Genomic DNA, 21,018 nt, shown 5'->3' with positions numbered 1-21,018 from the left:
CTCCCGATCCCTCTGTTCTCACATTCACTAAAGCATCCATTTAACCCTCACCCCATTTTTTATCTCTGCTCAGGGTTACAAGGACGATTCTGTGAGGTAAACATTGATGACTGTCTCAATAAGCCTTGTGGTGCACTCAGTATCTGTAAAGATGGTATCAATGCCCATGACTGTTTCTGTGCACCTGGGTTTGTCGGTAAGTCCACTGCAAGCAATTTTCCAGAGCAATTTCTTCCCTTGCTCAGTCTTCTAACATTCAATTCCCCTCTGTTGAGCCATGTTTAAAAGGTCTGTGGCCTCAAATCTGCTTCTGTATTGTAAGACATTAGTTGACCGTCTGCTTATCAGGAGGAATTTCTTAAACCGCATTACCCTGCCATCACATTTTCTGCCATCCATTTGACCAAGTAGACAGGATTGTTTTTTTTCCTTCTTCTTCTTCTTCTTCTTCCATAGCACCTCATCATTAGCTCTGGGTTATTTTATTTGAAGGGCCATCATGGCCCCTTTATTTGCAAGGAAATCCTTAATGAAATGAACCTTTCCCCTTCTTCTCAAGGTAATAACTGTGAGATTGAAGTAAATGAGTGTCTTAGTCTACCCTGTCAGAATGGAGCTTCCTGCTCAGATGAGCTTAACTCCTTCAGCTGTCTCTGCCCTGCTGGGACCACAGGTACATAATTCTTTCCTGTCGTTGCAGTTTCACTGGCTGAATTTGGGTGACAAAGGCCTCAAAGTTACATTTTGAAAATGACAACCATGTGTAAATGTGGGATTGAATCCTTTAAAATAAATTTCCAGATGGTTGCAGTATCACTCCTCAGCCTATGGAATGCCAGGGAATGATAATCTCAGCAACAATTTTTGAAGTATTAAACAAGGAACATGAGTGGTGTTGTTTTAATTATTTGTTTATTTATTTGTTTATGATTAATATTGATTTTTTTTTCAAGGTTACAATAGTAGGCTAGTAGTAGTAGTAGTAGTAGTAGTAGTATCAAGTAAAAATAGATTTGTCTTATTCATGGAACGTCTCGGTTATGTAAGTAACCCTCACACCCTGATAAAGGGAACGGAGATGTTATGTCGTGATGAATTTAGGTGTCTTACTTGGGAGCCCCAATCACCTTAAAAGTGTTTTTAGGGTTTGTATGAAATTGCTATAAAGTGTATTTTTTTGTGTTTTTGTTGTTATGTTTTGTGTTTATGTGGTTTAAGGTTCAAGGTTTAAGGTGTAATGTACATTATTGTTGCTCCTCTAAGCCCCGCCTTTCTGAAACGCATCGATTTTTACAAAGCTCATTGTTCTGAAAAGCGTGGTGTATGCTGATTGGCCAGTGTGTTGTGATTGGCCGAATTCCTCAAGCGTGTGACATAGGGATGTAACAATTAAACGCGAGCCGGTTGAAAATCGATTCAAATATGTGACGATTCAAATCGGTTGAGATGCTAAACAACGATTTGTTTAGCATCTCAATGATTCAGTTAGGTGTAGGAGTTTATATGACTGTATGTCTGAGGGGAACTTACTGTCTTTAGAAAGGTTTAGATGGTATTTTTTATTTTCATCTTGCCTCTGTATAATGCATATTAAAGTTCATAAGTGTACCGCTGCTTTGTTTACAGTGGAAACCAAGGAAACACTGTAAGCGCCACCTGCTGGCAGAGAGTGATTCTGCGTCTCATTCAGCTCGTCTGCTGTTTCATGCAGATATTTTTTTTTTTATGTATTGTTTCGTTTAATTGAAGTGAAGTCATTCTGTTTTTGTTTTGATTTTTGTTTTGATACAATCTAATTTAGTGTAAAAACTGCTCATGTTGCATGTATGCAGCATCTAAAATGAAGTGGTTGCCTCTCATTTTAAATGGAAAGAGCACAGACAAAGCCTTATTTTGTTTATATAAGGAGATTTGGGGCTTGTTTTAAATTTCAATTTAGTATTGTTATTTACATTTAAATTATATTTAAATTTTGTTATTTAACAGATGCTTTTATCCAAAGCGACTTACATTTGGATAAAATGTTATATTTCAGTTTCACAAAAGAAATATGCAGCATTTTGTCCAAGCAATAATAAAAGGACACATTTAATTTATAATTTGTCTTAAATCTCATCTTGAAAAAAAAAAAAAATACAAAAATAATTGTGAATCGAATTGAATTTGTGAATCGAATCGAATCATGAGTTGAGTGAATCGTTACATCCCTAGTGTGACGGAAATGTTATGCCCCTTAACATACTGTGATGGCGAGTCCTGAGAGACAAAACCAATAAAACCCATTACAAACAAGGTATTTGTAGCATCCAGTGGGCACATAATTACTGTAATAAATAATTACTTTTTACGCGTTGTGTTGTGTTGCGTATCGTGCTGCGTAAACATAAAACCATGTCAGCATTTGTGATCGGAGAAATAACAAACAACAAGTGTTACTCTACACTGCTCAAAACTTGCTTTTGAATCATCAGTGGCAAATTCTTTAAATATGTAAACGTACTTACAGACTGTGAGTCAGAAGCTCTAGACTTGCAAAGTTGGAATTGCCCCACTTTATAGAAACAGACAATGGCATTGTAGACCACTCTTTCAGGAAACAGTCCTTGTTCTCCATAAAATGCCCTGTACACATCTGAATATTTGGGTTGAACTGTTCTGGAACAGTGTTGTAAATACAACTTAATCACTGATTTCTAGTTGTGTCCTCTTTTGGAAGGCCAAACAAAGTAGTTTCGCTGTCACAATGAAACACACAATGTCTCCACAACATGGCGGCGGTGGCAACTACTTTGTTTGGCCTTCCAAAAGAGGATGAAATCCACTTCGTCATGCCTAGAGCTGATCCATACTGGTCGCTGAGGAAATAGATCAACTTTGCACTGTGGCTAGCCGGATCGGCTTTCACTGTGGACTGTGGAGTCCAGCCCGGGGTCGTCACATGTGGTTGCCGCAAGCACAACGGACACACCTTTGTAGAATCCGCCGGCTGCGGCGGTCTCAAGGCCTCCGCTCACTCTAGGCCGCGGCTCACTCTAGGCGTCCGGCCTCTGCTCATTCAAGGCCGCGATGTGTGACGCTGTTTGATTGAGAAAGCAAAACTACTTTGTTTGGCCTTCCAAAAAAGGACACGACTAGAAATCATGTTTATATCACATTTATAATGGGTTTTATGTTTATGTCTCGTCGCTCCGGTCGGACAGAGCATCACAATATGTTAAGCGGCGTAACATTTCCGTCACACGCTTGAAGTATTCGGCATCACGATGCACTGGATAGCTGGCCAATCAGAGCACACCTTGCTTTTCAGACTGATGAGCTTTGTAAAAATCGACACGTTTCAGAAGGCGGGGCATAGAGGAGAAACAATAATGTACAGTATGTGGAAAATAATGTGTTTTTTAACGTTAAACCGCATAAACACCTTTCATTACACCAAATAATGTTCTTTTTAGCAGCATCATATGACCCCTTGAAAGATAGGGAACTTTAAGGTGAAGTGTGTAATTTCCGTGCTACTAGAAATACCAAATGGAATTGTTCAGAAAAAGCACCAAACTCACATCATGGAATATTTTCACTTTTCTGGGGCTCTCAGAAGTGAAAGTCATCATAGTTGGGAAAACTACAGCAAATTTAATGTTTGTGTTCCAATTTGCCCCAAAAGCAAAAGAAAAAAAAATTATGTTAGTGTTTCTGTGACTTTCCAAAAGAGGGGAAAAATCAAGAGCTACATTATGTTGGTTAGAAGAGAGAAAATTAGAAAAATTTGCCATTGTATTAGAAATACTCACTCAGCAGCATTAACCGGTTTCCTGTAATTATTCATAATTTTGTTTATTTTCATCATTAATAAGAATCTAAAAAAACTGATTTATGTTAATAACTGTGGAAACATGTCATCACAGTGTATGAGAAGGGTCCATTGTTTGAGCCAGAAGTTGACAACCCATTTAAACAAATAGCAATGTTTTTAAATCGCCACAGAGGACTTAACCTGTGAACGGCCTACTTATAGTTGTCTCAGCACTTGAAACTGAGATGGAAGTATTTTAATTCGGAAAAAAAAATACACACTTCATCGTGAAGCGATATGATCATTTAGTGTGTCATGTTTAGTTTACAAACAACCCTTTAAAACAGAGGGGCACTTTTAGTTCTTATCCAGCCACATTAAATTTCTATTTCGAGAGTAATTTCCACTTAATTCTTTCATGTTTATGCAAATTGGAAAGGAAATAGGCTCATTTGGAGGTAACTCAAGCTCTCAGTATATTTTAGGAACCTCCTGCCCAACGGAATATAAATTCATCTACTTTCATTTCAAACCAGGAGGTGTATTTCTCGAAGGCTTAAAAAGGGATTTTAGATTTGTTTTTACTTTTATTCTAGATTCTTTGTGCTGTGAAAACTTAATCTTATAATTGGATGGCATGGGAATTTCTACGACATCTCTCAATCTTTTTTTCTTCTTTTTGTGTGCCTTTCTCTTTTTCTCTTGCTTTTCAGGCAGTTTATGTGACATAAACATAGATGAATGCCAGTCATCACCATGCATGAATAATGGCATGTGTTTGGACCTCTCAGATGGCTTTGAATGCATTTGCCCATCAGGTTTCTCTGGTGTGTCTAATATTTATAGCATTATCGCATTGATTATCTCTCCATTGCTTTTCTATTGCTCTCACAGGGCCCAGCACAAAAATATGATTCTTTAAAACTATAAATAGTCCCCAAATATTAAATGTCTTAATTATGAATGTCATATTTTTGTAATTTGTGGAAAGCTGTCTCTCAAATATTCTCTGAGAGACACAGGCTTCTTTTAAAGATTTTCTGATTTCTGATGTTTCTGCTTTATGTTGTGCATTAAAGGTCCCGAGTGCTCGCTGGACATTGATGAGTGTCTCTCATATCCCTGTAAGAATGGAGGCACCTGCATTGACCAACAGGGTAATTACTACTGCCGATGCGCGGCTCCATTTAAAGGTAATGAAGACTGAGGGACTGGGGTGAAGGGTGAAGAAAAGCAAAGTTAATTAACTTTAGAGAGCATTCCTCTCACCTGTCTGAACACATGCAGTCAGTATTGCCACAAGACATCTTCATTGTTCATACAATAATTTCAAATTAAAATGAATTTAAAATGTGTATATGTCCAGTAAAATGTATAGTGTCAATTATATTTCAAATAAAATATTATAAAAAATGTAAAGTATAAAAAAAATACTAAATAAAATTCTGATAGGCTGGACTCTCAACATAATGTGGTTTCACCAAGCTGCTTTATAATCTACCTTTTGATTACATTTTTTTATGTCAGAAATTGTTTAAGGTAGAAATTAAATTCTCTCTAATGTATTTTCACCCTTACAATGCATGGTTTTCATTTACAACAATTTTAGAATAACTGCTGAACATTTTGGTGAGGATAATGTATTGTAGTAAGCCCTGCATTTATACGAACACATTGCGGTATGCTGGTTCAGTTCAGAGGTTGATCGAATCAGACCTAAATGTCAGGACGAATTCCCCTTAGTGTACTGTGCTCTTTGACTATGTTATTCAGATCAGCAAACTGCGGAAACTATGTGCTGTCTGAATATACCTGTTTTACACATCTGTATTTTATGCAATATTTTCTGGGGGGTTTTGTGTGTGTGTGTGTGTGTGTGTGTGTGTGTGTGTGTGTGTGTGTGTGTGTGTGTGTGTGTGTGTGCATGTTTGATGCTCAGCTGGTCAATTCTGGACACAGAATGCATCTCATCTAAAATCAATCAGGCAGCTCAGACATCGCTGCTTATACTCAAACAGAGATCATGGATCACACTTCCATTAGACGCGCAAATTAGGTTGTCAGGGATAATGATGATATCGGTTATTCTGTTTTGAAATTGAGGAAAAAAGGCACAGGCGGCTTCGCTGCTCTGAGACACAAGCATAGTGTGTCTATGTCTATGGAGGGATGCTGGGAACATTAACCTACCTATTACACAGCTATCCTTTACTAAATGATCTAGCATCTAGTCTGGCTAACAATTAGTGCATAGTCTATCCATGTGTTAATTGAAACCCTGAGAGTTTGTAGCGGTCATTGCCCAACAAAGCCATGAGTGTAATTAGACAATTCAAAGTTGTTCTCACGTATCCATCTCTGATCCATCTCTAATGTGACATTATGTTATGGGTTCTTGTACTGTCTTTGATTCATGTATATTTTTGTCTAATCCATTTCCTTGTTTAAAACAAAAAAAAACAGTTTGCACCAGCTTAACCAGGCTAGCCTTGTGGCCAGCTTGACTACAGATTTCTGTCTGGCTCTTCTACTACGATAACTCATTTTGGTAACAGATCATGATTGCTCATCTATAACCGGTTGGAATAAATAAAATGACCCAAACTAGTCTAAGTGTTTTTTTTGTTTTTTTATGGGAAAGTAATATAAATATCAGCTTCATTCATTTGTTCATGAAAGAAGGCAGGAACATTTGTGTGAGATCAACATTACTCATCTAAAAACAATTACAATTAATAAGATAGTCTAAGTCAGCAGGGTAAAAATTAGAAAATATGGAATTTAATTAATTTCAGTTAATTTTACTTAAAGATAAACCTTTCAAAAAATATGTACCGTTTTATTAAGGGCTGAAAAACGTCTTAGGTGAGAAATTGCACTTAATTAATGCTTTTGCTAAACTGTAATTAAAACAATTAATTAATTAAAATCCTTGTGCATTAATCCTTGTGAGTGACTAGAAGAGTCAAGTCATTATTGTGACATTATATTACCCCACAAAGTGGTTTCATTTTAAGTAATTTGATTTTTTTTTATGTTTGATGGTAAAAATAATTAAAAGGATTGTTTGTGCTTCTGTCTTGGAAAAGTCATGGAAATTCAGTGGTCAAAATGTGTGGGACCCCTTTAAGAAGTGACAAGGCTGCTTTTGACTTAAATGTAGCAATAGAGGCCTTTTAAGTAATTAATTATAGGAATTTGTAGAGTAAACAAACAGCCAAAACATTTTCTGTTGTTGTTTTTGTTACAGATGGAATTGTATTTTTCATTCTGTATTTGGAATTTCAGGGATTAACTGTGAATTGCTGCCCTGTGAGGCCGTTAATCCATGTGATAACGGGGCAGAGTGTGTGGAGGAGGCTGATCCCATCCTCTTCCCTCTGGGTTTCCGGTGCCGATGTCGCCAGGGTTTCATGGGGCCCCGCTGTGAGATCAACATAGACGAGTGCAGCTCCAACCCCTGTCTACACGGCTTCTGTTACGATGGTAAATACTGTAGTTCTCAGCCTTGAACTCCCAAACTCAAAACGTTTCCCTTCAGTCTCATTAGCACACTGATACTCTAAGGCACTGTTGGTTTACCCCTTTGACAGTGTTCGCCGTGACTTAGTTTTAGAAGCAGTTTTATAAGACACAAGTTTCTCCTTTCAGTATGACCAGGCCACAGTTGCTTTGGTGTGCTTTTGACAAGTGTCTTGCTCCAGCTGTGAGAGAGGATCTGTAAGGCATAAATGCTGCTTTGTAATTTGCATAATGGATGATAAATAACAGAGTTAATACAATCAAAGCCCAAGGCAGGGTGTTGTTCTCCCTTAGCAATCAAATAAGCTGTTTTTTGCCCTTTTGTGTTGCATCTTCTGTAGAAATCATTGCAAAAGCCATAGATCAAATATATGTTGTCAGTTAGGGATTACAGATAGCAAAGCACTAAATAGGCCTTTGCAATGAAGTATTTTAAAATTGGAACCTGTAACACACTTAATGCTGTTGTATATGTAGGCTAAATGATCAGTTATTGCATACAACCCTCCAACCAATGGCAAACAGGCAAAGTGTTTAGGAAACCTGTTTGAAAACAGTCTTTATTATTGCATATAACACTTAAGACATCATGTATATAGCAAAGGGCCTTTAAAATGAGTAACAAAAGATGTTTTCCAGTTGACAGTATTTTATTTGGGTGATAAAGATTTAATTCCATAGCATAATGGTGGATGTCATTGCAGTGACACTGAGACGAAGACAAACCTTGACTTTGATAACTGCGTAAGATTTTACAGTTTGTTTAAAAGAGGCTGTAAATCGTCCCCTCAAAGTAGCAGACAACACTTTTAAATTTGGTATGTGTTGTCCAGTGTCCTTTTTGTCTAAATACTTTTGCTATCAACTTGCTAACCATCCTGCTTTAGGTTTGAACACTGCAGGATTCTGATGAATAGGCTTTAATGCTTCCATTTTGAAGTTATCCAGTTTTCCAGAACTCTTTAGAGTAAGCTAAAACCTCTTAAATTCAAGGTGTAAGCTGTCATTGTAATTTATTTTTATTTTTATTTTGTTATTATTATTATTATTATGTATTTATTTATTTTAATTTGTTTCCTCAACAACAATCATTTGAGCTTAATAACCAGGGTTCTCACAGTCTTGGCAAATTGGGTTATTTTAGGGATTTAAAATATGTGATTAGATCTGGAAAAAGTCACAGAAGTTAATACACTTTTTATAATGATTTTTTTCACTAGTTATTTCATCCTCTAAAATATTTTATAGGGTAGAAATTTCAGCCTCTAAAATATTTTATAGGTTAGAAATTGCTTTTAGTGAATTAAAATAAAATAAAATATGAGTCATCTAAATTCATTGGTAATAAAAAGTTCCTAAAGAACAATTATTGAAACTTCTGGAATCATGGAATTTTAGTTTAAGAATTTATTTCATTTGAACCTAGCTTCTATAAATAAATATAAAAAAGTTTGAAAATGAGAAACTTTGTTATTACAGCAGTAGTACCAGATAAATCCTTTGAAAGTAATTTCTGAATATTGTTGGCAATGGGGGCACTTGGAATCAAAAAGGGAAATTAGAGCTGCGACTATTGTCATATTAATCTGTTAAAGATAGTTTCAAGCAGTGTGGTGATTTAACAGATAATGAATGTAAGAGCATCATAAAACAGAAACCCCAGGCAGTAGACCAGTAATCCTATAACAGTAACTTTTGAATGCAGTACATGCTGTCACCTCTGTGTTCGACATATATTAAGCGTCTACAACGATGTAGATTATTTTTTTCCTTTATGCAAAAAGATAATCTTGTGAAGCAAAAAGATGTGTGTTTGCAAGAAACAAATCCATCATTAAGGCGTGTTTAACTTAAATAATATTGCTTTCTCCAGAGAAAAAGTAATCTCATCTGAAGCAAGAGAGAAATATGCACCGTTCAAGTAACATTTACAAGTGAAAACGGTTTTTCACTGGAGGAAGCATTATTATGGATTATGGACTTGTAATTTGGAAAGAAGCAAAGGTTTAAAGATAAAAGTCTTAATGATGAATTGTTTATTACATGAGGAAATAACTACTAAGTGTAACTTTAATGCACAGTTTTGATATGCATATTAACATGCTGTGGTACACTGTATTGTGCTGTAATGCAATATTACTGTATGCTATATTGTGCTTTGCTAACTTATACTATACATGTACCTAACTTCTAATTTCTTACCATTTAGCAGATGCTTTTTATCCGACATGTAGTTCACTAATTGCACTCCCAGAGCAACCTGCTTTTAAGTACTATGCTCTGAGGTAAAGTGGTGACAGAGATGAAGGACAATTTTGTAACCAGGCAACCTAGTATTCCTCGTCCACCACTTGGATTCAAACCTGCAGCCACTTTGTCTTGTCTACCAACATCTCCAATTCCTACAATCTCCGTCAGACAAAGTTTACTTGTTTACTTTCTCCCAGGCTGCACCAGCAAAAACAGCCCCACACATGCTGTCCCTTAGGGCCTGTCTGCAATATATGAGGTGTGCAATCTGCTGTGTTTGTGTGGGGAGAGAGTGAGAGAGCAAGGTGTATCTTTTGAGAAGCTGGTGTGAGTAATACGGGTGCCACTCTGGACCCTGAGCATTTAATGAGAGTAATCGTGGGTACATGAACAAAGACAGAGTGGCAGCATAGATTATGTGGTAAATCTAAGGGATAATGAAGAATCCTGGGACTCGGCGCATGCCTTGTAATAAATTTGCAGCTGTAAGGACCCACAATTACCTCTGACACAGGCTGCTGTTTTGCAGCAGAAAGGCAGGGGATGCATTTCTTCTCAACGCCATTAATGATTAAAGGCTTGTGGAATGGGTCATTAGGTTTCAGAAGTCAGATGCAACGTAAAGAACGTGGACACAGACACTCTTGTAGCATTTGTAAAAGAGATGGCTACACAAACACACATTTTACATTTAATTGGACACGCTGTGTTTCCAGCTGCTGGAGTGAATATAAATGACCACGGAATTGCACAAGCAGAGAAAATCAGTTTTACTGACAAAAGAGAGAATATGATGAGAATATGATAAGTCTTTTGACTTCTGTGGCTGTGGAGGGAGTGTAAAAACGAGGCGCTTGTAGAGCTTAAAATTTTTTATCCACAGATTGAACGTCTTAAGTGTCTTTAAATGTCTTAAGTGCTTAAAATGTCAAGGTCCCATGTCTTCAAATCTGAAAATTCAAAAGCATTTTATGTATATATGCAAAGTATTTGTTCTGTGTAAGTTATTCATTCTAATTAGTTTTAAATTGTTTATTATGCATGTCATCCCACATTTCCTATAAGAAATGCACATAGATATTGACATTGCAAAAATATCATAGTTGGTTAGCTAACTGTGCTAGGGATGCTAGCAAAATAAAATCAGAATTTTTTATGAAGTTCAGAAGTGGCAGTACAGCAATTTAAAATGTTACAGAAGATATTTCATTTAGATATTTCACATTTCTGTCCATCAAAGAACCCTGACATTTTTTTATCAATTTCCATAAAAATATTAAGCAGCACAACCTGGGAATGGAATAAATTCTATATTTAAAAATAGAAAAGTGTTATGTTAAATTTTAGTAATATTTCACAACATCATTGTTTATTGTATGTTTGATCAAATAAAAATGTAAAAAAATAAAATAAAATAAAAAGATTTATGAATTATTGTAAAATTGGGTTGTTGGGTGATTTTTATTGCTTGCTATGATCTATGCACTGACATTGCCTTTACAAGGTTTAATTTCATAATCAGCCCTGAAAATTTTGCCCAAGATGAATATTGCACCTACAAAGTCATTGAATGATAAAGTTTGTAAGCACGTCAATGCAATTTTACTTTTTTCTGTAAATGTTTCTTATGTGTTTCTAAAATAGGAAACTGTATTTCAACTATTCTAAAGTGAATTTTCCTGTCTCCCTGTGTATTTCCTGCTGCAGCTGTGGATGGTTTTTACTGCTTGTGTAACCCTGGTTACGCTGGAATAAGATGTGAGCAGGACATCAATGACTGTGTCAGCAACATGTGTGAAAACAACTCAACTTGTGTGGACCTCCATCTGGTAAGCACAATTAATCTTCAACTAACCGTTAGTTTCTATAGACAGCTCTTAAGGAGAGAACAACAGCAGTTCTTAAAATAATACATATAGGAACTACATATAATAACCTCTAATGCGCTGTAACATCTGTTGTTAAATGATTATTGTTCTCTGTGCAAGGCAATTAATAAAATATTAATCATTCCTTGGCCCAGCTGAGATATTAAGTAACCGGCACAGAACAAATAATGTATAGGCCTATTGTAACCATGCTGTTCTTCTCCACACACTTCTGCAGTTATTTCAGTCTGATTATTTTTAAAACTTTTATATATTTAATAATTCAAACTGTGCCATAAAATAGATCAATTTAATGTACAGATTGTGTTTTGTTTTAAAGACAGTTATTACAGCACTGACTGTATTATACACATACTGAATTCCTTTTATTTTTTTCTATTTGCATACTAAATCATATTTTGGTCTTTTATTTCTGATATCTATGTAGTGCAACAGTCAGGTTTCCATTTCTCATCCCATTCATTTTCTCCATAGGGAAATTGTTTTTTAACAATAATTTATAAACCTTAAAAAGACAGACCTACTCTAAGCTACAAGCTTGTTATTCGATGGTATATACATATATTGAAGGTTTCAGTCTGCATTATTTTAGCTTATATTTAGATAATTGTGTTTTAAAGTGGAATTCTAGATGGGAAATCTACATTGCCCATGATTGTGCAAAGAAACCTGCAAACCATTCAGAGAACCAAAACAAGCAATTTGCACCGGAAGAATAATTTTAGCACCAATGTTTTTAGTTTCCAACAAATGTAAATTCTGTTGTTTCTGTATGTGCAACAGCTTTTATATTCATCTGTCATTTGTAATTTGTCATTTGCAAGACTTCATGGGACTGGAGTTATGGAACCAAGTCTGCTGAAAAAGTGGGGAGTCACTGTTGCACTCCATATACAGTAGCTGTTGATTTATTACAGTTGTGCCACTTATGAACCGAAGCATACAGTACCATGAACCATAAGCTTACCTAAAAATTCACTACTCTGCCTTTTATGAACTGTAATATCTGTGTGTTTGAGTTGCAGTTTTGTTCTGTAGATTAAGCTTGTTACCTCACAATCTCTGAGATTGTGAAACAAAGAGAGGGGCAATGAGAGCAATCAGTGGCTCAGAAGCCTGTGTGACATGTACTGTAGTTGTTTGGCTCTCATCCCAAATCGGCTTTTCCTCCCCTTCAGCAAAACCACTCTAATACAGCCAGAAAGAGAGATACCGGCCTCTGTGCTCTCATTTCACACTCTTCCGCCCCTCCCCAGCCCCTTCGCTTCTTATTTATCTCACAGACTTTCTCTTCTTTTCCTCTATTTTTATTCCAGTATATCTCAGAACTGAAGAGGAGGGCAATTTTTTTTATCATTTATTCATGATGAATAATGCAACCCTAGGCCCCGGTTTCTGAATGGAGAATGTACTTGGGCTATTCACGGCATCCTTCGAAACCTAGAGGTGGGCGGTTTGTAAGCAGCTGTCCTGTGGACAGAAATGCAGGCAGGGATATTAGCCCTCTTGCATGCTGAGTTAATTAATGATTTGAGTAGCAATTTTGTATCAAGGAATGAGATCATCTCAGAGATGCATAGAGAGTAACCCTGACAAAAGATGATCCAATGTCTTTGCTATTGCAGATCTTAACCTGTGTTAAGGTGTCCACAACATGCATTTTTTTCTTCTCACTATCATTAAGTTCATGCAAGAATTATGAGGTGGCTGCAGTCATCATGACACTCCATTCAAAGCCACGATACACTCGAAAGTCTAAATAAATATTTGACCTTGCTTACAAATGTAAAGGAAGAGGTTTAAAAGAAATACATGGAGTAATTGTCATCTGACATGTTTTGGGCTTGCAATAAAGTTTTAGAATGGCATGAATGTGTTAATAACCTCTATATGCTCTATAAACGCTCATGCAGTAGGGTCACCACGTGAGTGCTTTAAAAGATAGTTCTACTGTCACAGGTATGACACTGATTGGGAAATAATTTAGCTACCATGTAATAGAATAATTGAGCTCTTAAATTCTATGTTTTCAAGTGCTGATTATATAGCAAAGGATGTGGGATGGAGAGCGAGGGCCAGCCATGGAAAGTCACGTGGGCGTTAATTACTTCCATACAGTCAGTTAATTAGATTGACCATCCTCTGTGTGTGAAAATGCAGATTCTAACATGCTGGTTTGCCAACAGGAGTCTCCACCTGCCCAATACGTGGGTCTCTGGAAGGACAAACATGACTTATTGAATTGACTGAATTTAGAGGCATGTGGAGAGAAGTTGTGACTTGGAGACATTTTCAATGTAGTTTTGCAACGGGTTTTCAATGGGTTTCCTATATGGTGAAGCAAATATTTACCCTTTCATTTTTCTTATTCAATTGCACAGTGAAGGGGTCACTATTTCTTTTATTGTTTTTTTAATATTGAAATTTAGATGGATGGATGGATGGATGGATATTATATACTGTTTATTCATTTGGCTGACACTTTTATCCAAATAATAAGTACACGTTCCCTGGGGATTAATTCCCACAATTATGGTATCAGTGGAGCTATAGGAACAAGACTTTAAGCCAATTACATCATTCCTCACTCTTTTCACTTCACATCTCAGAAGTGTTAAACAACCTCAAGACAACACTCTGTTTTATATCCCCATAGCAGCTTTTTCTGAACTTGTCTTTTATTGAAGGGGCTGTTACAACATATCCCTTGAGCATTATGGTGTTGTGAAGTGTGCGTAATGGCCCAATGTCCTCTGTGTTCTCTTAAGACATAACAAATCACTCCATTTGAACACCACAGTCTATGTGTCCTCTGCTCATCTATTTGCTATATTCACTCCATCTTTTTTTAAATTGCCAGTATCATTTATATAGTATTTTCCTTAACCCTAGAAAATTGGCAATCCAATTTTCTCCAACATTTTTCACACGTTGTAGACTTTTAATCTCAATTAAGATGTATTTGCTTGTATGAAATGCACACATACATATATACATTTATATATTGATTTGTATTGGTAGCTGTTGTTTGTAGTAATAGTACAAATTTGTTTTATTTTATATTTATTAATGATTTATTGTGAATATCAGTTTGTACTAGAGTATATCATTTACTAAATAATTTATACGATAGCAAACACTGCAATAAAATGTGACCAAATTAAGGACGTCAGTAATACATAAAGCTGTTCAATGTGTAGTTGTTTCATAGTCGAGTTATAAATGTGCTGCCTTGCTCATCTCCAGCAATGGTTTTGTAGTTCAGTTCTATTCGCTGTCTTCCCGGCATGCACTGGAGTATGAAAAATAAATATGGTTCTACCTTTTGACTTTCAGTTCAGTAATAGGTTAAGATAATGTATAATATAAAGCTATTTTTAAGTTAAGGTGTCTACTTCAGCAATCTTATTACTTATTGTTACAATTATTAATTGTAATTTTGAAATATTTACAGTATAAGCAAATGGTTCTTGGAATTCTAATTTACTTTTTTTATTTAAATTTTTTTTTTTGCTTTTTTTTTTCATGTGGTCTGCTTTCGGTTACTCATGTTTAGTGATTAATTTTGAAAGCCCATTTGACTGATATTTATGTATGTATTCTGCCGTAATTTTGAGTCTGCTATTTCACTGTACTGTAGCATGTGGTATGACGGAACTTATTTTATGAATAGTGCTATTCATAATTATTTAAAATCATTACATTATTTTAACATATATAAATTATTTTTTTTCATTGTAGTCTTTCCGAGCAGCAATTTACCGCACTATTATGCAGAAATTCACCTTGCATATAGTAGTTTCTAACTCATTCTATCACAATTATGTTTTCTTGTGCAACTTCATGTGGAGACAGGAGCAAGCTTTCGAAATCCTTCTCACAGATTGCAGTTTACTTCCTGGCAGTGTTTACATAGTTATTTATTTACTTCTGTTAAAATAAAAATACCCCACACAACCCCGGGTTTCTCTGGAGAGCTACGATCTCAGCTGATGATTTAGCAGCCTAAATAAGATTATACTATCCTTAGCCAGGGGTGAAAAACAGAAGTCTTCTGGAAGCATCTGATCTATCACACCATGTCTGCATAGCTTCTTCTGTCTTATGAATAAGGCCTGCGGTGCTCAAATTACATTAGGCAGAGCTTAACACTGTGTCTGCGTCTGGATGAAGCACAGATTAGCATGCACTCCAGGATAAATCCTCAGGGCAGCCATGATGAAGAACTCTAACCATGCCTTGACTGTGCAAACCTGCGCTTATTTCCTTTGAATGGGATGAGATTGAATAAACCTTTCCCATGCAAAATAACAGACAACAAACCACCCGCAGTGATTAATTTTCATAATGAAAACTTTAATTACAAAGTGGATGGGAGAGTTGCAGTAAACTCACCAAGACGGAAAGGACAACACATCTGAAGAAAAGAAGAAGATGCATTTACATTGTATCTCGTATTCGAGAATTAAGTAGAGAGCTCAAATTCATTCACTTCAAGTGCCGTTCATTTCAGAGCATGGGGTATAAATCTGAATATTTATCTTTGAAATGTGTGGCTCATGCAGATTTCTTTAGTTATTTATGCCAAAATTAATAGTTTGCATGCCTTTAAAGACATGCCTGAATATCTGATGTGCAGTGGTGGGTGGTAGAGAGAGTGCATTTGCATAGCAGTGGTTGCTCTTCTGTAAAGATAACAATTTTGAAAACCATGCTAAATACATTTGGAGTTAATACCAGGTGGGCTGAGAGCTGAAGCTGCCCACAGACTGCCCTCAGTGCAAATTATAATATAAACCTCAACTACAGGCCTTGTGTGTATGCCTTTGTTGTTGTTTTTTTTTTTTTTTTTTCAGACTAAGAGAGAGGAATTGGAAGTTACTTATAGATTTACTTGTTTGCTTGTTTCATGTTTCAAAAAATGCTTGAAATGTCATCTGTTATTATTTTTAAATTGAAAAATATTAGGAAATTTTTGAAACCATGGACAAACATTGAAAACAGTTGTGCTGCTTAATTTTGTGGAAACGTGATACATTTTTTATGATTCTTTGAATAGAAGAATTTCTTTGCAGAACGAACATCGTTTATTTAAAAAAGAAATATTGTGAAATGTTATAAATGTAACTTTTGATCAATTTAAACGTATTTTTCAATAAAAGTACCCTAAAAACGCTGGGTTAAAAACAACCATTTCGGGGTTATTTGGCAACCCAGTGCTGAGTAAATATTGGACAGAACACATGCTGGGTTATGTTGACCCAGCTTGTTGGGTTTTATACATAAATGCATTTGCTGGGTGTTTTTTTTGACAGTGCTGGGTCAGTCAACCTGATATTGAACGTTTTTCATTTTAAATAATGAAAATGCACTCTAAAATCTCTGTTATATATATTCATATACCATATTTTTTTATTAAATGGCAAGTCAGTCTTTTACAATCATAACATACTCAAAAACATTCAGTAAATGTATTAGGATGTGACAGGAGCAGCAACGGCAGTCAATGGGAATCTGTGGGAAGAAAACTGGTTTCAGAAAGCCTTTCCAGTTCATTAAATGACAATCTTATATATGCGTGATTGAATAGTTACATCAAAATCAGCGTCACCTCGTGCCATCTCATCTGTCAGCCATTAAAGTTTCACAATGACCACCGCCTCATCACCAGTGCACTAGATCAATAGCACTCCAATTGTAGTCAGTGGAGCATATGGAAACTTTGGTACATATAACATGTAGCATCGTGTTTCATCGCTGGTCATGCATTTGTTTGGCAGGAAGTTAAATCATCTCTTACTCTGTTCATTGACTGTGAATGTTTTAATTAAGACATTTTTATGTGTGTCAAGTTATTGGTGGCAGAATATGCTGCATTTATCTAGGTCAAGGCAAGGGTTAGATGAAAGTGTTACACCGTTGTCTATTATCTTTTCATTTGCTGTCTACATTTACATTACAGAGTTACGAGTGCCTCTGTCGTCCCGGCTGGGAGGGGGAGTTCTGTCAATGGGAGACTGATGAATGTTCATCAAACCCCTGTAAAAGCAATGCCACCTGTACAGATCTCCTCAATGCTTACAGGTGGGTTGCAAAAACACATCTTAATGGAGCAAAGAAAATCTGGATGAATGGACAGGCTAAAGATGGGTCACATGGTTGACTAGTTTTTCCAACAACCTTCCTGCTGATTAATAAGGTTGTTCAGTTTATGTATTTTAATCACTAAAATGCCTTTCTATTTGTTTCCTGCTGATGTTGACTCTTAAAAAAAAAATCAAATCTTCTTTTACACATTCACCATATTTTAATTCTCTCTCTATTATAGCCTATACTATTCTGGACAATGCTTCATTAAAGGGATACTCCACCCCAAAATGAAAATTTTGTAATTAATCACTCCATCTGCCATCAGACGTGCAATCTGGGTTATATGAAGTGACTGGAACACTTTTGTAAGAGAAGAAAACAAAAATAACGACTTTGGAACGACAAGGGGGTAAGTGATTAATGACAAAATTTTCATTTTGGGGTGGAGTATCCCTTTAAGAAGCATACATCTGTTGTCTTCCTCAATTGTAAGCTACAGTACTTTGGAGAAAAGTGTCTTCTAAATGAATAAATGTGATGTAAACTTAACTTTAGCATAGAAGTTGCATCTGTAGGGCTTAAACATTGCGTCATTTTTAAAACGTTTATCCCTAGGTTTCAAACTTGTAATATGGAAAAGGTTAGTAAATTAAAGTGACAGAGGAGTGTAGAGTGACCTCATAAATGTGTAAATAAATGTTAACCCAGGGTTTACAAATATACAGTGTGAAATCATGAAACATGACTACCCGGGATTAATTAACATTTACCATGGGTTAAGAATGACTCTTGATTAACAATTTAAATACATGAAATTAGAGTTTTGAGGCTTTTAGTCCATGTGTGTCAGCTTTGAGGTCAACTCCTAAATGTTGATGTTAATACACTTTTAGCAGGGATGTGCATTTAAAATGTAAAAAAAAAAAAAAAAAAAAAAAAATCTTATATTTAATATAGTGTATTTTTTCTGTTTTTAATATTTTATATCAAATTAACAGTAGTTCAAAATATAAACTACTGTTATTTGCATTGTTATTCATATACTGGTATGTCCTATTGGGATTGGGTTAACATCCCAACTAGTTGATATTAAAAAATTAGTTTTTCATGGACTTTTTTGTCAGCCAAACCTCTAAGACATAAAATATCTACTTGAAAAAAAAAAGAAGAAAAAATACACTTGTGATTTTAAGTTAATATGTCAATCATTTCCAGTGAGAAGTGCAGTGGAAAGACCAAATCAAAACACTTTAGAAGTACAAAATGAGAATTTTGAAAAAAAAAAAAAAATGTCAGAGGATTTCGGTATGTCAAGAGGACACTGGTTTTCCTTTGCTGTAAACAAAACTCGCAAGACTGATATGTTCTCTCTAGAGATTAAGTTTTATAAAGTTTTAAATATGGATTTTTTTCTTACACAAACGCATCACTTCGCTTCGCTTCAGAAGGCCTTTATGCCATTATAAATCTTGGATGAGCCAGGACATTTTTTGTATTCATCTGAAGGAAGAAAGGCATATTCACCTAGGATGGCTTCAGGGTGAGTAAATCATGGGGTAATTTTCAGTATTTTAGTAAATTATCCCTTTCAGTTAATTTTTCAATAATTTAACAAGACATTTGCATGTTCATGGTTCTCTAATATTGATAATAATTGCAATAATAGAAATTATTATAATAATTATTAGTTGTAGTAGTACAGTAGTATGTTTTAACTCTAATTATAAAAATAAAGACATTAAAGTTGTAAATTACAGTTGTACTGAAAAATAAATAATGAATATTTGACAGTCATCCAATGAAATGAGCTGCATCGGACTTTACAGCTATTTAATTAAATTGCTGCCTTTGATTTAATTATTGCATAAGCTATATTGTGATTATCTTGCATCCAAATTTATTTATTTAAATTTTACATTCAATATAATTACTTATCACCTGTTCATCACCTCACGAACCCCCTGCAGTTCCCTGGCAAACTTCCAGGGGTTCATAAAACTGCATTAGGGAAACCCTGGACTATATGAAAAACAGCACTAAGTTTAGCCACCTATTCTCTTGTCACGCAGAGACAGACTGCACTTTCACAAATGAGTGAGATAATGAATTGCAGATGGCAGGTAAAACAAATGAATCAATCAATGGAGCACAGCAGGAGGAGGTTCCTCTCAATCAGTCACTCTCTTGAGGAAAAAGCTCCTGCTTCTGATTCACCTAATGTGCCCTCTTGCTAAGGGCAGCAGAGGGAGGAAGAGAAAGAAAGAGGGAAGAAAATAGACTGAAAGGAGAGAGAGAGAATAGAGGATGGGTTTGAGATGGGGATTGGCAGCACGGCTGTAAGATCACTGCCACCAAGTGGAATGTAGATACCTCCGGCACTCTCTGGGATTCACTCTGGTAAATATAATCCCAGCTCGCCGCTCTAACCTCACAGTGTCCTACTTCCAGCTGTCTGGGATTTAATGCTTCTTAGACCAATAGTGCAATTAACCTATAAATCCCCTCAGCTGTCCAGAAATCTCCCAACAGTGATTCCGTTTTGACTATGAATGGTAAAGTAAAGAAAATCTGTTTTGTTTAAAACTTGATTAGCTTTTTGGAAATTTGTGGCTCATAATAGCCAATGTCTGTAAGCTTTGCTGATGTAGTCCTTAAAGTTGACAATACTAACTTTAACAGATAAACAGATTTGATTTTTGTGACATAAACTAAAACTTACTGGCTATTTAAAATAAATACATACATAAAAAGAGACAATCCATTTTATATATTTCTTGGCCTAATTTCCTGTTTCAATGGGAAATACATCAAATGGACTGAAAACTGTGCACGTCAAGCTATAAAGTGGCCTTTATGATTGAACTCAGTTTCTTTAAGTTGTTTTCTTATATTTTGTGTAAATAATTTACTGTATTTCATGGGCTGCTGTGTTTTGATTATGAGAATGATAGAAGGTTTTAGAAATGTGTCCGCTATGATTTTCATTTGAATTTCTACCATATAATTATGACTCATTGCTCATTTTATTTTAATAACATCTGGAGGACTATCGTGTCTAGTCTCTTTAATATAGCTATTGTGTGGGATTTTTCCCCCCTGAAATTAAGTAGAAGGTTTAATTTGTAAGAGTTTAGTTCATGGCACACATTGTAATCCTGGTCTAAAATGAACAAAAAGGGATTTTCAGAGACGCATGACATTCATTAGTGAAAAGCACCACAGGGCTAAGCCAAATCGGAGTCTGCCCCTGGGGGAATTTGCTTTTATGCTACAAGGTCACTGTGTGCCAGGAGTGTCAGTTGGTCTGTACATTAATGAATATTTTAATAGTACAATATAATTTTCCTCTGTTATTTCACACAATGGAATTCCAAAGGATTTTAAGACACTATTATTTTCTGAGTTATGTTTTAAAGGGATAGACCACGACAATTAAAATTCTGTCATCATTTACTTGCTCTCATGTTGTTCCAA

General features: G+C 35.6%; 1 protein-coding gene across 1 annotated transcript in view; it reads left to right on the top strand.

The window, feature by feature from the left end:
- Positions 1–21,018, top strand: part of LOC109101270 (protein eyes shut homolog) — a 194,177-nt gene that overhangs the window by 52,935 nt on the left and 120,224 nt on the right. The window contains 7 exon segments of the mRNA XM_042769360.1: positions 74–196; positions 560–673; positions 4,507–4,620; positions 4,873–4,986; positions 7,082–7,279; positions 11,273–11,394; positions 17,417–17,538. Coding sequence (XP_042625294.1) covers positions 74–196; positions 560–673; positions 4,507–4,620; positions 4,873–4,986; positions 7,082–7,279; positions 11,273–11,394; positions 17,417–17,538 — 907 coding nt within the window.

Source organism: Cyprinus carpio, chromosome A13 (genome assembly GCF_018340385.1).
Source record: "Cyprinus carpio isolate SPL01 chromosome A13, ASM1834038v1, whole genome shotgun sequence".
Taxonomy (NCBI): domain Eukaryota; kingdom Metazoa; phylum Chordata; class Actinopteri; order Cypriniformes; family Cyprinidae; genus Cyprinus; species Cyprinus carpio.
This window is presented reverse-complemented; position numbering and strand designations above follow the sequence as displayed.